Below are 20,945 nucleotides of genomic sequence, written 5' to 3'. Positions count from 1 at the left end.
GTAGAGAGAATGGGCCCAATGGTCTGACTCTGCTTTTGTAAGAATTCGGTTGCACATTATGGCAGCACCTACACTTTGGGACCCCCTGCCTTTTGAGATTGAGCCTTCATGTTATTCAATGTCTGATAAAAACATTCTTGTTGAGACCAGCCTACCCAGATGCTTAGAAAGTTGAAGTAACTTTAAATTGTTTTACTATTTTAACCTTTGTATGTTTTAAAGCGAAGCTGTAAATTTTTATTGATTTTGTTCTATCTTTTTGCAAACCGCTTTGAGGTCTTAAAAAAAATCATTCAAGCTATGTATAAATTTCACAAAATAAATAATAAAAGCCGTTTTGCAGACTGATCTGCCTTTGGGATCTGCCAAATGCAAAAAGAAAAAGAGCATGTGCTCTTACCACTGAGGAGGAAACCCACAAAGCAAGACTACTTAGACCATGGTGCTGATAGTGCCAAGGTTGCAGGTTTGAGCCCCATATGGGACATCAGCTTATTCCTACATTGCAGGACTAGATGATCCTCAGGGTCCCTTCCAAGTCTATAATTCTATGATTCTTTAGTACTGTTTAGTCTGCTTGCCATGGCCAAGAGGTGGCCAGGGCCCTCAAATCTTATCCACTAACCCCTGCAAATGATTTTGTTGTTTTGCCAGACACACCTCTTCTTAGGCCTCCTCGGACTTTCATATATACAACATACCAAGACCTAGGAACTTTATTATTTTTTAATTTACCAGAAAGCTGAATTTTGCACCTATTTAGTGGGAGGAGGTAGATCAGCTGGCAGGTGCGTAGATGGAAAACTTCCCTTCCCTCCCATCAGTCCATTAACATTCCTCTGCCAAAGTGGTCCAGGAGGAAAGCCCTTCCCCCAATAAAGTATCTCACAAGGCAGTGACTCTGCAGACACCAGAGAAGCGTTAAATCTGGCCAAGAGATGGAGAAAGAACTGAATTTTTAAAGATGGGAGCAGGAAACCTGCGGATGGTTGGATGATGATTAATGCCCAACTGGCAGCAAAGGCAGTGGACAGGTATAATGGGAGTTGCAGTCCTGCAAAGACTCCCATCCCACGTTCCTGGAAGTACCTCTCTTAGCAGGTGTTACAACGCTTATGTCGAGTCAGGCTGTGAGCTAGGCCATGGGGTGGGGAAGCTGCAGCCCTCCAGGTGGAAGTGGGCTCCAGCTCCCACCATCCCTGCCCACTGGTCATTCTGGCAGGAGTTGAGGAGGGTCCAAGAGCATCTGGCGGGCCACACGTCACCAAACCTGAAGGCGGCTGCGGCTCTATCATGTTGCAAAGAGAGACAGAGCCTGTGTCTGCTGGCTTCTCCTGCACAACAGGCGGTCCTTCATCCTGGCACTGCCTTCTGAGCTGGTAGAGAGAGCCCCCCACGTTGCTCTTTATTCATTCCGAGCTGGGCTTGCTTCTTCCTGAGCAGCCCTCTCAGCCTGCTGGGCTTGTGCTTTCCTCACTCTTTCGGCGTTTGTGATGGTCATCGGATGCAGGGGGAGGAATCCAGAAAGCCCTGGGCGGGGAAAAGAAAAGGCACTTTGTTGTTGCTGTCTATGCTCTTCACGGCAAGGGTGGGGGAACCTCTCTCAGCCTGATGGGTCACATTCGCTTCCGGTCAACTTTCCAGGGGGCATGTATGAATGGTGCGTGAGGCCAGAGGCAAAAGCGGCTGGAGCAATTTGTGCAGCTATTACCTTTGCACAATAGGCTGCTTTCCCCATCCTCCATCCAGGAAGCTAAGCAAAGAGGCATTATCAGAGTTCAAGCCAGACACCTGAGAGTGTGAAGCAGGGGCAGTGAGGGGATGTGGCTTAGGCAGAATTCTGAGGGCCAGATACAGAGGGCTGGAGGGCCACATTTGATCCCTGGTTCTGAAGCTCTCCTTCCCTGCATTAGGTCTCGAGGTCAACTGTCTAAAGCATAGCACGGTGGGGAGAGTCAGGACACACAAAATCTGGAGTTCATCGCCTTCAGAAAATGTACCGACTATTTTGCAGTCATATGTCAGGGGTGCATGCTGCTGTTAAGACTACAACTCGCATCTGACCCAATGGCCAATGGTTAGGGATAATGGGAGTTGGGAGTCCAAAAAGATACGTCTTCCCCAACCCTAGGCTTAAGCGCAAAGCTGTGAAAGAACTGATTGCCTGGTTGCCCGTGACATCAGGAAGCACGCTGTGCTTTCCGTTCCACTTGTTCCCCCGGGCAAATTTTCAGCTTAAAAATAAACGGGAGGATTAAGAAAAAAAATTCCTGCATTGAAGGTAGTTGAATTGGAGGAGCCCTGGGGCCCCTTATACCCTCGTATGATTTTACGAATCATCATTATCAGGAACTGCCTAAGTTCAATGGATAACTGTACAATAATCAGAATTTTATTCAGCAAAACCCCACCACAAGGATAGGTTATAATAATGCAGGAGTTTGGCATGGTGGGGAAACCATTCAAAATATAAACCACATTTAATTTTTGTATAAATGCTTTGTTCAACAAGCAAAATGTCAATCTAAGTAAGGGAACACAGAAAGCGACAACAAAATAGGAGCAACATTCCCCCCCCCCAAAAAAAGAAGGAAACCAGGTGGCATTACCCAGAAGTTTCTCAACGGGCTTGGTGAGATGGGCGCCATTGGCAATCCAGTATTTCAGCCGCTCGAAGTTCACACCAACGATCCTCTCATTGTGGTCGTTGGGAAGCGGGTCGTAGCACCCAATCTGCTCCAGGTGCTTCCCGTCCCGGGCTCGCTTGTTCTGTGCAGCCACGATCCGAAAGTAAGGCCTGTTGGCGCAGCCACCCATAGCAAAGCGGATGACGGTATGCGCGTTGTAGTACTTTTTCAGGAGGCAGTGCCCTTGAAGGGAGACCGTGCAAAGGCAATGTCAACAGAAACCCTGCATTTATTGAAGATTTCCCTCCAGTGGTTAAACAAGCTGAAGGAAATACTTCTTTACACAGAGCACAGTTAAGCTGTAGAACTCGCTCCCAATGGAGGCAGTGATGACCACCAACTCCATAGTGCTTTTCTTTATCTGCAATATATATCACTCATAAATGCTGATTTTTGTTTTCACACCCCAAATATCTGTTTAGTTACAGTTAATTTTTAAGTCGTTTCAGTCTTTAAACAATGGTAAAAAAAAAAGGTAAAGGATCCTTGACAGCCAAGTCCAGTCGCAGACGACTCTGGGGTTACAGTGCTCATCTCGCTTTACAGGCTGAGGGAGCCGGCGTTTGTCGCAGACAGTTTTTCCGGGTCATGTGGCGCAACGGACCACAAAGCAGAGCAGCACTCCGAAACGCCGTTTACCTTCCTACCGGAGCGGTACCTCTTTATCTACTTGCACTTTTTGGCGTGCTTTCGAACTGCTAGGTTGGCAGGAGCTGGGACCGAGCAACGGGAGCTCACCCTGTCACGGGGATTCGAACCGCCAACCTTCTCATAGGCAAGCCCAAGAGGCTCAGCGGTTTAGACCGCAGCGCTACCCACGTCCCTTAAACAATGATACCATTGAATGCAACCTCGCTGTCGCTCCCGGACCCGTTCTGGGGGCTGGGGTCAGGGGAAGCTGGGGCTTCCCCCGCCCCCAGCCTGGCAAGCTGGGGGGGGGGGAATAATTTTTCCCCTTTATTCCCCCCCCCCTCCAAAAAAAATAAGTGCGCCCTATGGGCTAGTGCACCCTATAGGGTGAAGAATACAGTAATCTCACTTACCCAGCTGAACCATGATGTCTGGTTCCTGTACGGAGGGGGAAACAGAGGTAACAAATCAGATCCCAACACTCATATTAAAACAAACAAAAAAGCACCATCAGCTTACAGTTATGAAATGAGGAACCAGGCTACCTAAATTTCTGCAATTCTAAAATAAACGAGAGAGGGGGATGTGGAATAGGAGTTAGGCCCAGGGAATGAGAACACAGAATCCTTGTGGTCAATTCCTCAATTATTCCTAACCCAGAAATGTAGACAGCTCTTTTTATACAGTCAGACCACCAGTCCATTTACGACTGCCACCTTTGTTCTGGCAAAATATAGGACAGGATGGGGCAGAGCAGTTGGGGGGGGGTTATTATTTTTTTCCAGCTGGTGCTGAAGTGAATTCAAAGCAATCTATTACAATCTATTGGCGCCTCTGAAATTTGTCACACACCCACACCCACGAAGTTGTAAATCTGTCTGTGCTTGGCTACCCACAGCTTAAATACATGACCTTTCTCACACCCTTTCGAACACATGCATTTGGAGAGGATACCTAACTTGGCAGAGTAAGAGAGAGACACACAGAGAGAGAGCGCATTTTACACTGAAATACGGGACAATCCTGTATTATACAGGACAGGCGGCGACCCTCAATTTAGTAGTTATCTATCCGCAGCGGCTCTGCAAGGTCTCACATAGCGTACACTCCCGACCTTGGGACCTTCCAGATGCAAAGCAGGTGCTCAACCACTGAGCTACGCTCCTCCCCCTCAAAATAAAGTAAGGCGCTAGTCCACATGGTTCCGAGAAAAGGGGCTGATTGAAGCAGCCGGCTTCTCCTCCGCGTGGCGAGCTGCACCTGCTGCCTGAGCCCTTAGCTGCCATTCCCCAAACCCGCGCAAGGCAACTCGGCGCGCTCACACGACCACAATTCCCCTCCAAGCGACAACCGTAGAGACGCTACTTACAAGGTCCTGGAGGTGGGAAACCACGTGAGGAGCCCCAGTCGGCCGCGCGCATGCGGCGCAACGAGCGTGGGAGAGGCGACCAATCAGAACTCGGTGTATTAAAAAAAAAGACACGACGCCGAAGCGCATGCGCCAGAGGGCGACGGGAGCTGTAGTTCCGCTTCCGCGTTGCTAAGCAACCGCATTAGGCCGCGCAGGCAGGGAACCAGCCAGCGCGCTCCTTAGCCGGGCTCCGGTTCGCGCGCCCGTGGCCCCTTGGCAGGTGAGGGGGAAGGAGGAGGAGGAGAACGAAGCGAAAGGCCAAGAGAAGCTTCAGCACAACGGCCAGAGAGAGAATAAGAGAACAGGCCACGCCTCTGCCTTTTGGCCACGCCCCTTTGGCCTCGCATTTGTTGCGCTTGCCGGCTTCCGATGCGCATGCGTGCGCTGGTAGCCTGCGTAGAATCGTAGTTGGAAGGTTTTCCCAGGATCCAACCCACTGCGAGGTTTAAAGCACCCCAAACATATTAAATTGACTTCTTTTTAATGGATTAGTTGATGAATTTAAATAACTATGCACATCATCAAACCTTGATATAGGTGCTTAAAAAAAAAGTATAGAGATAGTTTGGTATATACGCTGAACTTAAAATTTAACCAACCACACTTAAAATTGTGTGCTGTCGCATGTTAGGACAGGCTGTCTGTAATCTTGTCTCCCCCCCCCACACACACTTTCTTTTCCAGTTGTTAGAACATACCAGCACATCGAAAACAGCTGGAAAGGGAAATAAATGTGGGTCTCTCCTTGTTGACTCAGCCCCACCATTTTATAATTTGTCTTTCCAGACGGATCGACAAAAACATTTGATTGGTTCATCTAGCCACTAAACCTTGCGGCCCTGAAATAGATTGCTTTATGCCACGTTCCTAACTGCATTTACTCAAAGGTAAGCTTTAATAGTGGAAGTGATGTTATTTGTGGAGGATAAGGTTACCTGTGGCTACTAGACAGCTGTGCTCTGCTGTCGAAGGCAGTAGACCTCTTGAATACCTTTTGCTGGGAGAGAGTATATCTTCACTCAGGTCCTGCTGACAGGCTTCCCAGGGGCTTCTGGTTGGCCACTCCAAAGACAGGACTTTGGACTTTTATTATTATGAATTCAATTTTTATATCGCCAGCTATCAAAAGATCCCAGGGCTATGTCCAACATTAAAAACACATTACAGAACATCCATGATAAAAAACATAAAAAGCATACGTACAGACAGCCTAATAAGGCAATAGTCATCATCACAGTCCTCTCCCACACACTTTCCACAGGCTAGAGGTTATTTAGTGGCTAAAGGCCTGGGTAAAGAATAATGTTTTTGTCTGGTGCCTAAAGACATGTAATGATGGCTCTGGGGAGAGTGTTCCACAATCGGGGAGCCTCTACACCCTCCAAACTTTTCTGTCACCCTCCAAACTTTTCTGGGATGGGGGATGTAGAGAAGGGCCTCAGATGACAAGTGTGTGGTCCAGGTTGGATTAGCCTTTGGCCTGATCCAGCAGCCAAGCTCGTCTCAGTCGGAAGTATGTCCCACTCATGTTCAGTAGGCGTGTGTGGGGGGGTGTCTATCCACAGACACAGTGTGCATAGGCTCACAGTCTTTGTTCAGTCCTATATACCCCATCTGACAATAAGAAGGTCTCTTTTTCTCATAACGGGCTTTTAAACTTTGCAGGGCTCTTTACCCCTTTGTTGCAACGGGAGCAACTGAGCCGCTGCCCTCATGGAGAAACGTGACACCTTGATGAGGAAGAGCTTCACAGTGCTGCAGGAAATGAGCAACCGGAAGCAGCGGCAGCAGTCGCAGCAGAACAATCCGGTGTGGACTCCTCCATCCAGCGGCAAAACCATCTCCAGCAAAGCAGGCCAAGCAGTGAGGGAGTACTATGAGAAGCAGGTAGGCAAAGCCTTGATACGAGCAGAATCCTAGCACGAATGTGAAAGGGCCCTGGACGTCATTTAGTCCAGCCCTGCCTGCTCAGTGCATGATGCCGTTAACAGCAGAGGTTGCCGATGTGGTGCCTCCTTTTTCGTCTCCTTTGCACCCTCAATTCCTCTCCTTCCCCAGGCTAAGGAACAGCTGGCGAGCCCTACAAGGTCTCCCTACACGCCCGAGGAGGAACTGTGGAAATCCTTCCGCATGCGCCCTGGGTGCCCCAGGTACAGCCACAGAGCTACTTCAACATCTGACCTTGGTAAGGCTCAAGAGGAAGAGGCAGTCTCTGTGGGAGGCCAGGGTGGTGTAGTGGGCTGGAGGACAGCTTTCCCCAACCTATGGTTCTCCATCCAGGCACTGCTGGGCTGCAACTCCCATCAGCCTCCAGCCAGCATGGCCAATGGTAAGTAGTGGTGGGAGCTGGGAGTCCAACAACATACGGAAGGCAGCAGGTTCCCCATCCCTGAGTTAGGTGGAGCAATGGGCTGTGTTTTTCTGTAGTGCAGAGATGGGGAACCTCAGCCCAGCACCAAAGATGGCCCTTCAAGCCTCTCTTTTGGGCCCTTGGGACTCTCTCCAGGCTACATCCTGTTCACAGCCCACACCCCTGCTGTGTACCTGCATGTGTGCTTTTGTCTGGCTGAGATGCATCATTGTACTCTGCTAACATCTCCTTTCCTTTCCCTAGCTAGCAGGACCAGTGGTCAAGGACGATGGGAATTGTAGTCCAAAAACAGTTGGAGGCCCAAGTTTGGGAAACTCTGTCCTAGTCCTACACTCCACCCTCGTCAACACACACAGGAAGGAGAGAGAGAGAGGGGTGGGGGTGCCTATAGAGACTAGTCTACCGCAAAAGTAAAGTTTAAATTTATTGCTCCAACCAGTTTAGCCTCTGGCCTCACCCACCACTAGCATGTGGCCCCCCAGAAGGTTGCTGAAAAGGAAGTGTGGCCCTTGGGATGAAGAAGGTTCCCCAGGGTGCCATGGCAATAGTGGAGCCCTTTAACGATACATTTAATACATTGATGATTGCTAGACCCGTGTGGGTTTCAGTCGCATCCCAGCAGATTCAGGACTAGCGTCGGAGATGATCCATAGCACTACCTTGACGGTGCCTTTCTCTCCTCCACTCCGTTGCCATTGCGCACACAGATTGTCCGGCCTCATCTACTCAGAGCATGTCTGGGTTGCCTAAGTTGAAAAGTTTCACCGAGGGCTTCACAGGCGGCGTCTACCCGAAAAGCCAAACCCGCGAAGGAAGCAGAATCCCATGGTTCGTCAGTCTGCTGCAGGAAAAGGTAAGGATGTAACTGTCAAAGCAGCTTGGCAGAGGAAAGGGAGCAGGGAACTGGGCCGTGCAAGGCTTACTGGAAAGCACTGGCACTGGCCAGGCCCATCCTGGTACCCTGGATGCTGAGCATGGGGGGGACTCATGCCTGTAGTGGAGTTCTTCAGTATAACCACACTGTTGTGATGTTTAAGGCAACTTTACTTGGTCACAGCAACAGCCTCTGGGGAGAATGCAAAAGTGGAAACTGCAAGCCTATGAATTACGCAGGCTTATATAGAGCCATGCCCTCACCTTAGTTTTACAGGTGCATGGAAACTAAGTCCCGTTCTCAGGCAGAAAGCACACCTGCCAGATTGGAGCCTGCTCTCCATCAGACAAACATTAATACAGCCAGAGTAATAGAGCTATCCTTCTCTAGTTACAGGTTTTTATACCATGTGTAGGCTATTTATCAAAGCATATACAGTTCTACAATTTCCACTACGTGCCCTTCCAGGGAGGCACCCGAAAGTGGGCCTTCTGGTGCAGGTCAATGGATCTGAGTAGGTTCAACACCCGGAGAAGCGCTCTGAAAGATATAGGGGTCCTGAACTACACGGGCCTTTATAGACCCAAGTCGGCATGGTGAATTGGGGCTTGGGAACATACAGCTGATGGAAAGATCTCTGGCTCCTGGAGATTGTCTGCCTGTCAGAGTCAAAAATATTGGGCTACATCAGTAGTCTTCCTTGTATCTGAGCATGGCTGTCTTCCCTCCCTACACCATATAACAGTCAAGGGCACCTGTTTTCAGCTCGAGGCCACATTCCCTTGTGGGGAGCCTTCTGCGGGGCCCGCATGCCAGCAGGGGGCACAGCCAGAGGTGGAAAATAGGCAGGGCAGCGGGGGCAGCTCTTTCCCTTTGCACAGCAGCCTACATTCCAGCAGGGCTTCTATACAGAAGCATCCATTTCTCCATACTCTGCCAAGGCAAGTAAGAGGCATGAACCGAGCTCTGGAACACCTTCCAGCCAGGCAGAAACTCTCAAGGAGGGCATAGAGTAGGGCCAGTAAGGGGGAATGGCCAAGGAGTGCTGCAAGAGCCAGGAAGAGCAGCCTGGGCGGCTGCATTTAGCCTGTAACCTGAGGTTCCCCACCCTTGCCATGTAAATGGACAAAGTGTTTATTGCCCTGGTGGGGCACCCATGTCATGCAACTGTAGGAAGTGTCTTTGAGGTCTCAACCTGGCTGTTCTCATATCTCCCCCCCCCCCCCCCCCCCCAGGATACAACTTTGAAAAAGATGGAAGCGGAACTCGTCCGCCTTGCCAACTGCGAAGCAGAGAGCGTCCGGAAGGATGACGTGATCTCAGTCCTCCGGGAGGAGCTGGAAGTGATGCAGATGCAGCTGGACCAGGCCCAGCAGGGGGGTGAGCTCGCCCCAGTGGAGAGACCCGCCCAGAAGGTTGGCCCAGTCCTTCTTATTTGTTTATTCATTTACTGCCTTTCTGTCCTGCTTTTCCTCCAAGGAGCTGAGATTGGCGTATACGTGGTTCTCCCCTGCTCCACATTTTACTCTCACAATAGCCCTGCGTGGTAGGTTAAGCTGAGAGGCTGAGGCTAGCTCAAGGTTACCTAGCAGGCTTCACACCCAAGTGGGGATCTGAACCCGGGTCTCCCGGGTCCTAGTTTGGCACATGAACCACTGTTTTTTAAATTTTCATTTCAACTATTTGCATGTCGCTTAACCACTATACAGCAAGACTAAATGTGAGTTAAAACTATGAAATCAGCATTCACTTGAACAACCTGCTGAGATAATCTTTGGAAAAGAAAAAATTCACTAAGCACTGGACATTCAACAGGCCTGCCTGACCTCAACTGGAAGGGAGCGCCACAAAAATTGGATCCAAGGCACTGAACACAGAGAGGCTCCTAGTGGATACGAGCCATGGGGGACCGCTGGCAGCTACCTCATTGCAGGGTGTTGGACTGGATAATCCCCATGGTCCCTTCCAACTCTACAATTCTATGACTCTCTGATTCCTGCATTGCAGAGGGTTGGACTAGATGACTCACGAGGTCCCTTGCAACTCTGCAGTTCTATGAAAAGAAGGATCCCGAACCACACGACACTACATTGGCTGTCTGTGTGTAATTCTGTAAGCCTCTATATGTGCCAGGGGCTCTTACTTTGCAATCCAACTAAAGGGAGAGCAGGGCAAGTGAATGCACAGCCTCTGTGCTAATGGCAAATGCTTGGAGATATGCTTGGTGGATTCGCCCTCAGTGGTGGCTGGTGCCTATAGGGATTGGTAGGGTGGAAGGCCTGGAGGCCAACAGTAGGTGGCGCCAAAGCCAGTGGCAGGCACAGCCAGAGTCAATGGCCGGCAGAGTCCCTATGCTTCCTATGCTTTACAACCTCTGTGCCCAGTATTTCCTACAACAGTTCTGAGATAACCTTGCAAGTTCTAGCAGCATTTCCCCAAGCCCTCAGTTTCCAGCTTCAGCGCCTTCTGAATCTTTTATCCCTCTCCTTAAAAGGAACCGGAAGAAAAACTTATGGTGCAAGTGAGTGACCCAAACCTGCACAGGCGAGGTGTCTCTCTGCCGGTCCTTATGAAGCAGAAGAGCATCCCGGAAGAATTTCGGCAGGAATTGGAGCGGTTGAAATTGGAGCTGGCCCAGACAGATAAACAGGTGGACTCCAAGATGGCTCTCCTTAGCAAGACGCTGCTGAAGGATCAGAATGAACTGGAGCAGCTGGAGAAAGAGGTGAGCCCAAAGACCAGTCGGGGAGAAATTTTTCTACACTCGTAGCAAATTCGTTTCCCAAGCTCTGGTGTCCATAGAGCCGAAACAGCACCGTCCGCACAAAAGAGGGGAAGTTTCTGCAGGTATGGGGAACACACAAAGATTTGCAGAAGTACAGAATGTCTATGGGGCTGGGCAGAACCCTGCCCCCCCTCCCCAAGCTAGAGATGGGCACCCTTTGACCTGTGGTTCAGTTGTGGCCCCCAGGATTGCCCACCTGGCCCTTGAGAGTCCCTTTCCCTTGCTATCCTGCCTTTCCCCCAGGCCACAGCAAGACCTCATTCTCTAGTGTCCAAACTGACCTGGCTGGCACCCTCCTTATCAGGGTCAAAGTCAGCAGTGGTGAAGTTAGGTGGTTTTAGACTCTGGTCTTAAGGACCCTACTCCTTTAGAAGGTTCAATCCCCAGTGTCTCCAGGTCACCCTCTTGAGGTGCTGCCAGTCCATGTAGACAATGCTGAACAAAGTGGAGCAAGCTTCTGGCTTGGTTTAAGAAAGGTTTTATGTGCCTAAGTCATCCTCATCACTTTGCTTACTTCCAAATGTGGTCCGACCTGCTGCTGCGTTTAACGGGGGCCCACTCTGTGGGGTCCCAGGACCCGTACCCTAAAGTTCTGCCTCGTTGGTGAGTAAAAGGTCTAATCCAGGCAGGGAAAATGGAGGAAGAAGGGGAAACGTTTGAGTAGAGGAACCTAGCAGAGGCCAGTTTCCTCGTTTTCCAGTTGTAAATTTGGTTCTGCACATTTCTACAGCAATTTGCACTTTTGAAGGGAAAAAAACCTCCAACAACCCCTAAATTTTCATGAGAATTCACCAGTATTTTAGTGTGGATTTCTCCTAACATACCCTTTTTTTGGGGGGGGGGAATGCAGTTTCCCCTACTATAATGCATTTTTGAATGCTGTTTTCAGTAAGGTATGCATTTCTATGCAAATCTTCTCCTTAGGGTGTGCATATTTTGCAATCTTTTCTTGCTTGGAGAGCCGCAGTACAAAATTTGGAGAAGTGCAGATTTCAAAGGCTAATTGTGTTCCAGCTCACGTGTTGCTTTGAGAAGTACGGATTGGGTAGTTTCCTTTTTTTTTTTAAAAAAAGATATTTATTAAAGTTTTCAAATTTAATACAATAAAAAAAGAATCAAAAAAGAAAAAGAGAAAAAGTTTAAAAACACATAAAGTTCACAATACTTATTTTTCAATAACATATTTCCCTGACCTCCTCATACCTCCCCCTCTTGTATGCCAATTCAAATTACTAGTTCAGCAAATCCTTACCCAATTTTGCCTTATCCAAGCTTATACATCAATACTTATACATCAATACTCATTCTTAAAACATATTTTCTAAAGTCGACCCAAATTCCCTTCCACGAATTTCCCAATTTTCATACCAATAACAAAACAAAATGAAAACAGAAGAAATTATAGTTATGTACCCTTTGGATTCCCAGACTCCACCCCCCCCCCTTTCCCGGTTTCAGTCCCCAACAAATGTCCATCAGTCTTAATCTACTGTTAGCCTGGAGATCTCACATCCAAGGCTCTTAGTTCTCTCTCAATTCCTCTCTGCCGGTTTTTTGGATAGTCCTTGTGATGGGATGATAAGCTGCTTGTGTGTAAAATCCAGATCCCTCAGAGTTTGACCAGGTTTTCAAACCTCTGCCTGTGACGGAGCCCCTCCTGCATGGCTGCGTCAATCGCTGGCAGAATCCGAAAGTGGTTGTTTTCGGAAACGCTTCCAACATAAAAGCTCCTTAACGGAAACACGTCTCCTGGCCTCCCTGCGTGACAGTTTCCGGCGAGGAGTGGGTGTCCCTATAGGAGGTCCTGAGACCTCTCCACTGTTTTCGCTGGAACCGTCTCTGAGCCATCCCTCCGACTCACTTTCCCTTGGAGTTACTGCTCGCCCCCTACTGGTTCCCTCTTCAGCTGCAACACCTCTTTCAACCTCATTGAGCCTCTGCACCTCCTGTCCTTCCGATGGCAGTTCCCTGACAGTCCTTAATATTGAACACCAAATCTTGGAGAAGCTCTGGCCCAACAGGATCCATGTTTCTTCCAGCCAGACCTCCATGCTTAAAAGTGGAGCCTGAATCTTGTTTCTTACTCCTTTCAAGTTCAAATGTCCCCAAAGCTCCAACTTCCACCTTAAGCAAATTTGTAATCCTTAGGTCTTTAGATCTCCACATAAGGAGATCTCTCCATTTTTCAATCTCAAATTCAGGCCAGATTTTCCACATCAAGCTTTTATTTTCTTTTGTTACCTTCATGTCAGGCCTCAAACTCTCCTTTGTCATCTGCAAAATTACAACTCCTTCCTTTTCTTCAGGGACAACATATATCTCCTTCTCCAAATTCTCAGAGCTCTCAAGCTTCTCTTTTTGTCCAATTGAGTAGGCTTCCTGATTCAAATCCTTATCAAATTCAATGATGTTGTTTACTGTTAAGTCCAGAGTTGTAACATTTGTAGCCAAAACATCAATTTGGCCTTGTAACTTTCCCAAGAGAACAAATACTCTGTCCAGTTCAGCCTGAATTTTCCCTTCTCCAGCCATTCTTGTAATGTCCCACAACCCCCTCTAGAGGGATTTTGGTTCCTTAATATTCCTTCCAGTTCAAATCCAAAAATCAAGTTAGTTTGTATCGGCTCTTCCTTGTTTTCAACAAATTATAACAAAATTGTAAGAAACATAACCAGCAGAAGCAACAGAAACAAAGTTCTCTTTTTCCATCTTGACAGCTAATTTGACAGCTGTCAAACTCTTCAGTACCTCATCAACAGGCTCTCTCGCGGAGCACTCCCGGGTCCGGGGGGGTGACACTTCAGCTCCCAAAATTAGCTCTTTATCCTCCAGTAAGATTTCTTATGCTGCCAAACCATGAAATTAAAATCTTTTACCAAAAAAGGAAACAAAAAAAGGTTTCTCTCGACCTTAGTTAGCAGGTCCTTGCTTTAAATTATTTACAAGGAGGGGAGGCGGACTTCCTGTTTACACCTTCCCTGATCGTGCCTAATTCGTAAAAAAAATTTCTTTACAGTTCCAAATTCCGTACTACTCACGGGTTGTTACTTTAAGGTCCAATTGCTCACAAGAAGAAGTCAGCGCTCTCCGACCATGGCAGTGCGGCTTCACTCCACAGGAGAAGCAGTCAACTCTCAGCACCACGCCGCTCACCCCGTCCCCCGTTCCGAAGCCTTTAAAAAGGCTCCTTCACAGGTCGGGGGGCGCAAATGGGGCCCGCTGAGTCACCACGCTCACAGGCTTCACCGCCTGTGATTTTTAAGGGTCCCCGCGTCGCCGCAGCGGCAAGACCCGATCCTGCGGAGCCGATTCCCTCCGGAGCTCAGGGAATCCGCCATTAGTCGATGGCGCTAACCCGGAAGTCCCGGGTTGGGTAGTTTCCTGTTAAAACGCGAACGAAATTGGCTTTCTCCCATGCCCTTACTTTGGCATCCCAGTCTTTCTTTGCGCTCTCTCTGCGCAGTACTCTGAAATACAGGAAAAGGTACACTTGGAGGGCGAGGAAGAGATGCGTGTGGAAAGTGGGTCTTACGAAGAAGTGCATATGGAAGAATCGGAAGAGGAGCTCCTTTTTATCAAGCTTTTCAAGTTCCAGAGGATGAACGGCGAGCTGTACGACGAGCTGGAGAAAGTGAAATGCAATTATGACATGGCCACAGGTAACTTTGGAAAGCTGAGATGGTTATATATGGAAATGGGTTGGCTAATATTTTCCTTGGGGAAACCAAGAGTCACCCCTTCTGGAGGTAACCTCACATTGTAGGCACTGATTGAAATGGAACTAAGGTGAGGCCACTGAGAAACAAGAGGGAGTTGTGAGCATGCTCAGTGGAACCCTGAGGTTAGGTGAAATGCAAAACAATCATTTTGGAATCCTAAGCGGGTGACCTCCTCAAGAGCCCAATGAGAGCTGAGCGTGCCTAGCAACCATGGATTGCTGAGTGTTGGTTGGAAAAAGAAAAGAAAACCAGGGAATGGGGAATGGAATGGAGTTTCCTGGGATTGGGCATGGTAGCCCATTGGAAAAGGAAAAGAAAACCAGGGCACAGGGAATGGAATGGAGTTTCCTGGGATTGGGATTGGTTGTCCATTGGACGAGAACATGCCTGAAGGGGGCAAAAGCAAAACAGCAACATTGGTTTGCAGATCCCTCTCTTGTTAATTCAGAGGGTTCGTGCTAGTGGAGAGTTTCTGGTGATCCATACTGGGTGGCCTCGATCACATTCACGGGCTTTTCTTTTGATTCCCTAGGTGCGATATCTTCCTTGCAAAGGCAGCTATCCTTTGAGGCATCCCAGCTCAGGAAAGCTCACGCAGAGCGAGAATCATTGCAGAAGGAGCTGAGGGAGCGGGGAGCTCAGCTGGAAGCCATGTCTAATAAAGTATGTTGATTGGGGGGTTTACACAGTTCTGCTGGGTTTGGATTGCGGGGAAGGCTGAGAATTCTTGTAATTTTTTAAGGTGTGCTCTTAAATAGCTGAATGCATGAGATGGTGAGGAGGGGGCCGTTTCTCAGTGGTTGAGCACCTGCTTTCTGTAAGGAAGGTCTCCACTCCAGGACACTTTTAAAGATGTAGGGAATTCAAATTAATTTGATGTGAATTTGTTACAAATTAAGAATCGAATGGAAAACAACTACAGAGTGGGAATGATTAAGTTTTTTATATACACAGATGGAGGGAAATGAAGGTTTTGTTTCAGAAATAATAATTAATGGGTTAATGTGGATTGATAAACGGATGAGCAATCCTCACTTCATAACATTGGAAATGTTAACTAATGTACAAGCAGGAATTGGCAAATGAATGGACAAGTACAAAAGGGGGAAATTGTGAATTAGAGATAATTATGAAATATAAGCAGCAATAAGGGTTAAGTATTGGCACATCTGGGAAGCCATTATTTATTTATTTTTAAAAAAAGTTGTACAGTGATACCTCGGGTTATGAACTTAATTCGTTTTGGAGGTCAGTTCTCAACCTGAAACTGTTATTAACCTGAGGTACCACTTTAGCTAATGGGGCCTCCCACTGCTGCTGCGCAATTTCTGTTCTTATCCTGAAGCAAAGTTCTTAACCCGAGGTACTATTTCTGAGTTCGCAGAGTCTGTAACCTGAAGCATCTGTAACCCGAGGTACCACTGTATTAAAGTTGTTTAATTCATTATGGATTTGTAAAAATAGATAAAAATTAACTGGAGAAAGAAAAGGGATCCAGTTCAATCCCCGCTATCTCCAGATAAGGATTTGGAACAGCCTCCTCTCTGAAACCCTGGGCAGCCACTGGCATTCATGCAGCCAATACTGAGCTAGTTGGACCAGTAGTCTGACTCAGCATAAGATAACTTCCTAGGTCCCTGAGAGGGCTGAGAGAATGGATTGCCCCCTCTACATGTTTCTAGCAGGTTTGCTGCTAAGATCTTCATGGCCTTATGGTGAGATGGCAGGTCTGTGGCTGGCTGGAGGTTCACGTGGCACTTGGAGGAAGTTGCCATGGCTTAGTGGTAGAGCATCCGCTTTGCAAGCAGAATTGTCCTGGGTTCAATCCCCAGCATCTCCAGGCAGTGCTGGAAAGGTCCCCAGCCCGAGATCCTGCAGAGCTGCTGGCAGATGGGAGTAGACATAAGGACGTACCAAGGGCCCTGCTCTTGCATCAGGCCGGTGGTCCATTTTGTCCAGCATCCTGTTCTCACAGGGGCCAAAATCACAAGAGCACTCCTTCCCTCCTGTGGTTTCCAGCAACTGGTGCTCCAGTAGCATTACTGCCTCCCAACTACGGAGGCAGAGCATGGCCATTGTGGCTAGGATCCATTGACAGCCTTCTCCATGAATTGGTCTAACCCTAAATAATTGGTTGGCAGCCATCGCTACCTCCTGTGGGAGCGAATTCTGCAGTTTAAGTAATCAAGGCAATACTGAGTTAGATGCAGCTGTGCTCTGGCTGAGTCTAAGGAAGCTTCCTGTATTCTTACAGGCTGTACCTTCCAGCTGGGATTTCCGCCGGGCCGTGAACATACTAAATGGAGTTGTACTAAACAAACATACTAAATGGAGCCCTTTATCATGCTTGCCTTTTTATTTTAGTTTAGCAACTTGAGAGAGGAGAGGAAGCACGAAGAAATGATGGGCTCCATCGAGAGAGAGAATTACAATCTCAGGCAGGTGAGTTGCTGCTCCCTGCCAGTAGGGAGGGCGAATATCTCAGTTTTGGTTTCTCTCATTTTTTCCGGTCTTAAACTTCGCTTCTCCACATTTCCACATCAGTTTGCATTTTTTGTGTGTGTCGGGGGTGGCGGGGAGTCCTCATGAACTTCCTCAGCATTTCCGTTTGAATTTCTCCTAATATGCCCATTGTTGCATGCATTTTCCTCTAATTTGAGGCATTTTAAAATTATATTTCCCCATATATATGCATTTGCAGGCGCGCTGCACCCTAGCGTATGCATTTCCCCCCACACCTTACCTGTCTGGGGAACTGCACTGGAAAATTTGGGGAAGTGTGAATTTCAGTGGCTGGACTGTGCTTCAGTTCATTTCGTGTTGCAGAAAGTGCAAATCAGGTGGCTTTGCCACTAAATGCAAACTGAATCCACAAAGCAGGTTCCTAAGTTCTAATTGTGGGTCTCCAATGTGGTGCCCATGGGCACCAGTGTGATTGCCTGTAACTCCTAAGGCACCTGCAAAAGAGACTGAGCTTTTCGTGCGCCATTCCTGTTTCTACAGCCTCAGCCTCTCTTACATTCAAGCCATTATTCTGTTTTGTTTTTTGCTTTATTAATTACTACATTTCTATCCCACTTGTCCTCCAAGGAGCCCAAGGTGCTGTATACGTGTCTCCCTCTCTCCACTTTTATCCTACCTTTGAGGTAGGTTAGACCGAGAGATAATGATTGGCCCAAGCTGTCCCACGACAGCAGCCATCTTCTGATATGCCGTGCCCCCACAGCAGCCATTTTGCACTCTCCTCTCACATTTCAATTATTGTTGCGCACAGTGTTTGGCTGGAGAAAAATTCGGCGCAGTGTGGATTTTCAAAGGATAGCTGCGTTTCGGTTTGTTTATTAGTCCGGGAACTGCAAATTAGGTAGTTTCCCATTAGAAAGCAGACAAAATCAAAACCTCCATCCTTACTCTTAGTTAACAGTTCTATCTTTCTCCTCTCCTGCCACGCAGGACCTTGCTGATCTGGAATCCAAACTAACTGACAAGAGCCAGATGATTGATGACTTGCAGAGCAACGTCAACCGGCTCCAGGCCGAGCTGTTACTGAATCAGCACCATGTTGGGAACCAGCTGAGCCGGGAGAACGATCTGCAGAGGCAGCTGGAGATCTTGCAGCAGGCAGAGCAGCAAACCAGAGTCACTCTGGAGAGCATCAGTGCCAGGGTAATCTTCTCCACAGATCGCAGGGCTTCTTCAACCACTGCTACCACCACTGTTACTGCTGTTAGGTCCTTGTTATTACCGTTATTAACATTTGCATTTCTTATCGACCCTTCACCACAGCAGTGCAAAAATACGCTACTAAACTCAATTAAAACAAAGGCAGGGCTGTTGGTCCATCTAGCTGAGTATTGTCTACACCAGGGCTTCCCAAACTTGGGTCTCCAGCTGTTTTGGGACTACAGTTCCCATCATCCCTGACCACTGGTCCTTCTAGCTAGGGATGATGGGAGCTGTAGTCCAAAAACAGCTGGAGACCCAAGTTTGGGAAACCCTGGTCTATGTCTACTGGCAGAGGCTCTCCAGGAGTTTTGTGCCCAGTGCAACCTACCAGGGATTGAACCCAAGACCTTCTCTGTTTAATGCATGCTTGCATGCTTACATGCATATGCGAATGTAATGTTATGAACGTACGTTTATGTCTACACACAGGCCCAAAGTATTTTCACTAGTACCTCAGGAACAGAACTGAATTCTGTCGGTCTGCAAAAGGGCAGCTCCCAGAGTCTGGTGGTTGATGCCCATTGGGGCTGGCAGGGAGGCAGTACGTGGCACCAGAGCCAGTGACAGCTGCAGCCACTGCCAATGACAAGCAGAGCCAGATCTAGTTTTGACTGCATCCTCCTTCCTGCTGAGTTCCACAAGGGCAACACTAGGGCTAAGGAGAAGGAATTGGACAGCCAGGGCCATCCACAGGGCTGGATGTAAGCAAGAAGGCAGGCAGGTGGGGGGTGAGCTGCTTATTGTGGGGCTGTACCCCGTTTGCCCCACTTCCCAGAGTTCCTTGGGGTAAGCCATGCTATTTTAAATGGATAAAAATCTGAATTTAAGTTTCTAGTGCTCTTTGAGAGATGGAAACAGATTTGAAAATGGCATGAAACATTGCTCTCACAAATCAGTAACTGAGAATCCTGGCCACTTCTGGAATGTCCCTGTTTCAGGGGTGCGATTCAGTCGCATGCTGGGAAATCCAGATTGCGCAACTCTGGTGGATTTGGTGCTCTTGTGCAATAAACCCACTTCCGAAAAAACCCAGACCTTTTGCTGTAAGGAAAGTGACAGGGATATCCACTGGAAAGTGAGGGATAAGGACTGCTTGGTGCAATGTTGTTCAACCTTCTCCCAAAGAAATCAGAATAAGCAATGGTCGTACTCGGAATCTTTGTGCACATGTACCAGGACGAATGTAAACAGGTTGCCCAGGGGCAACCTTTGCCTCACTGCATTAGCTTTGATTCTAAGGAATGACATTCTCTAATTTTTGAACTAAGGCACTGTCCACTTCATTCCCCCGCCCTTCTTTTCACTGAAAGTTTGAAAGGTTTCGGAGCAGAATCATCCAGGCAACTTACAGCACCCCTGGCATCAAGTCTCCCCAGGCCGAAATCACAGACGATGAAGTTTTAGAGTCCTTACAGGTAAAAGTAACCATGTGGAAGTCAGATTGTCACTGTGGCTGCAATGTAGAAGCGGGATGGGGGAATGGAATAGCTGCCTCCATTTCTAACAGAAAGCTCCTCTGTGGATCTGTCTTCCAGAAAATAATAACAGACCGCCTAGACTTTTACCAGTTGCTGAAACAGAAAGGGGTGAAAGTCCCAGCTCTGGGCGCCTCTGAACCGCTCCCTCCAATCACTACCTCTAAGAAAAAGAGTTCCAGCAGATAGAGATTTGAAAGCTAAAGTCTCTCCTCTTCACATTCTTTCCTATCCATTAATTTCAGTGAGTCTGCTATTGAGTAGGACTAACGTTGGGTCCCACCCTTGACATTGATGGAATAAATATCAATAGGAGGCCAGGTCATTATCTGTGTTCAGTAAGGCACAAATAAATGCACATTTCCTCTATTCCGTGACAAGAAACACACATTTCAGCCTTCCGGATTCTTAATTGGTGCCCAGATCCAAACATCAACAAAAACCACTGCCACCCCACTTGGGAACCCTCATGCAAAGTTTGGTGGCAATATCTCAGGAGGCGGTATGAACTCATGCCCAAAAATGGGTGAAGTCACACCCAAAATGTTTCAGTACGCTATGGTAATTCCAAATGGCGCCTGGAGTTCAAACATCAATGCATGCCTCATCTTAGAAACCTTCGTTCCAAGGTTGGCAATGGTATCTCGAGAGGTGGCCAAACCTATCCCAGAAAACAGGAAAAGTCACGCCAAAGTGATGTTTCGTTCTGCCACCTTGAATCAAAATGGCGCACAGCATCCAAGCATTAATGTAGACAGCTGTCCCCACCTCTGAACAAACTACATTTCCTTTGTTGTTTTGAAAATAAAGTATATTAAATAATAAAATTATTAATAAAGTTTAATAAATATCTTTTTAAAAAAACTGCATTTCCCTGGATTCTTGGGGAGAGAAACTGTGATTGTTTTAAATGATATAATACTGCTTCAGCTGGGACTTAGGAAATGAGTGATGTTTTAATTTCTCCTGGGATTTGGGGGCAGATACAAATTTGGTGTGCCTGGGTATGGCCTAGAAAGAGTCCCAAGGGCCATACAGAGAGGCCTGGGGAAGGAGGGGCGCTGTGTCTTGGGTCTGAGATTACCCATCCCTGGAATAGATCCAGTTAGCCGGAAGTCTTCCTGCACCTGTTTTAGGGTCCACGATCAGCTCAAGCCTGCCTGGGGCCTCCCCTTTGCCCCACATGAACAGGGTGCCCTGCTAAGCGGATCACTTGCACATCACCCAAAAGGAGGAAAGGGAGGGCAGAGATTTGCATATACTTTTC

The 20,945-nt window shown here is 47.9% G+C and overlaps 2 protein-coding genes across 7 annotated transcripts; one reads left to right on the top strand and one right to left on the bottom strand.

Moving 5' to 3' along the window:
• Positions 1–701: 701 nt before the first annotated feature.
• On the bottom strand, positions 702–4,908 carry LOC144324851 (small ribosomal subunit protein bS16m-like). Of its 2 annotated transcripts, none has more exons than XM_077931287.1 (4): positions 4,687–4,908; positions 3,731–3,755; positions 2,610–2,870; positions 702–1,530 (listed from the first exon to the last, which is right to left on the bottom strand). In XM_077931287.1, the coding sequence occupies exons 1-4, from the start codon at positions 4,813–4,815 to the stop codon at positions 1,406–1,408; spliced, it is 540 nt and encodes a 179-aa protein (XP_077787413.1). In that variant the 5' UTR covers positions 4,816–4,908; the 3' UTR covers positions 702–1,405. The 2 variants fall into 2 exon arrangements, with proteins under 2 accessions (XP_077787413.1, XP_077787414.1); XM_077931288.1 differs by having other exon boundaries at positions 4,578–4,696.
• Positions 4,909–4,929: 21 nt separating this feature from the next.
• LOC114602601 (coiled-coil domain-containing protein 27-like) lies at positions 4,930–20,899 on the top strand. 5 transcript variants are annotated; one of them, XM_028741014.2, is made up of 12 exons: positions 4,930–4,948; positions 5,515–5,615; positions 6,394–6,615; positions 6,787–6,913; positions 7,807–7,952; positions 9,209–9,388; positions 10,468–10,698; positions 14,222–14,417; positions 15,010–15,140; positions 16,842–16,919; positions 17,931–18,143; positions 19,514–20,899. In XM_028741014.2, exons 3-12 carry the CDS (start codon positions 6,442–6,444, stop codon positions 19,865–19,867), a joined length of 1,830 nt encoding a protein of 609 aa, XP_028596847.2. In that variant the 5' UTR covers positions 4,930–4,948; positions 5,515–5,615; positions 6,394–6,441; the 3' UTR covers positions 19,868–20,899. The 5 variants fall into 5 exon arrangements, with proteins under 5 accessions (XP_028596847.2, XP_077787410.1, XP_077787412.1 ...); XM_077931286.1 differs by lacking the exon at positions 4,930–4,948 and having other exon boundaries at positions 5,161–5,615; positions 19,514–19,618; positions 19,739–20,899; XM_077931284.1 differs by lacking the exon at positions 4,930–4,948 and having other exon boundaries at positions 5,160–5,615.
• The last annotated feature ends 46 nt before the right edge of the window (positions 20,900–20,945 follow it).

Source organism: Podarcis muralis, chromosome 7 (genome assembly GCF_964188315.1).
Source record: "Podarcis muralis chromosome 7, rPodMur119.hap1.1, whole genome shotgun sequence".
Taxonomy (NCBI): domain Eukaryota; kingdom Metazoa; phylum Chordata; class Lepidosauria; order Squamata; family Lacertidae; genus Podarcis; species Podarcis muralis.
Note: the sequence above shows the minus strand (reverse complement) of the source record. Positions and strands in the feature narration are given on the sequence as shown.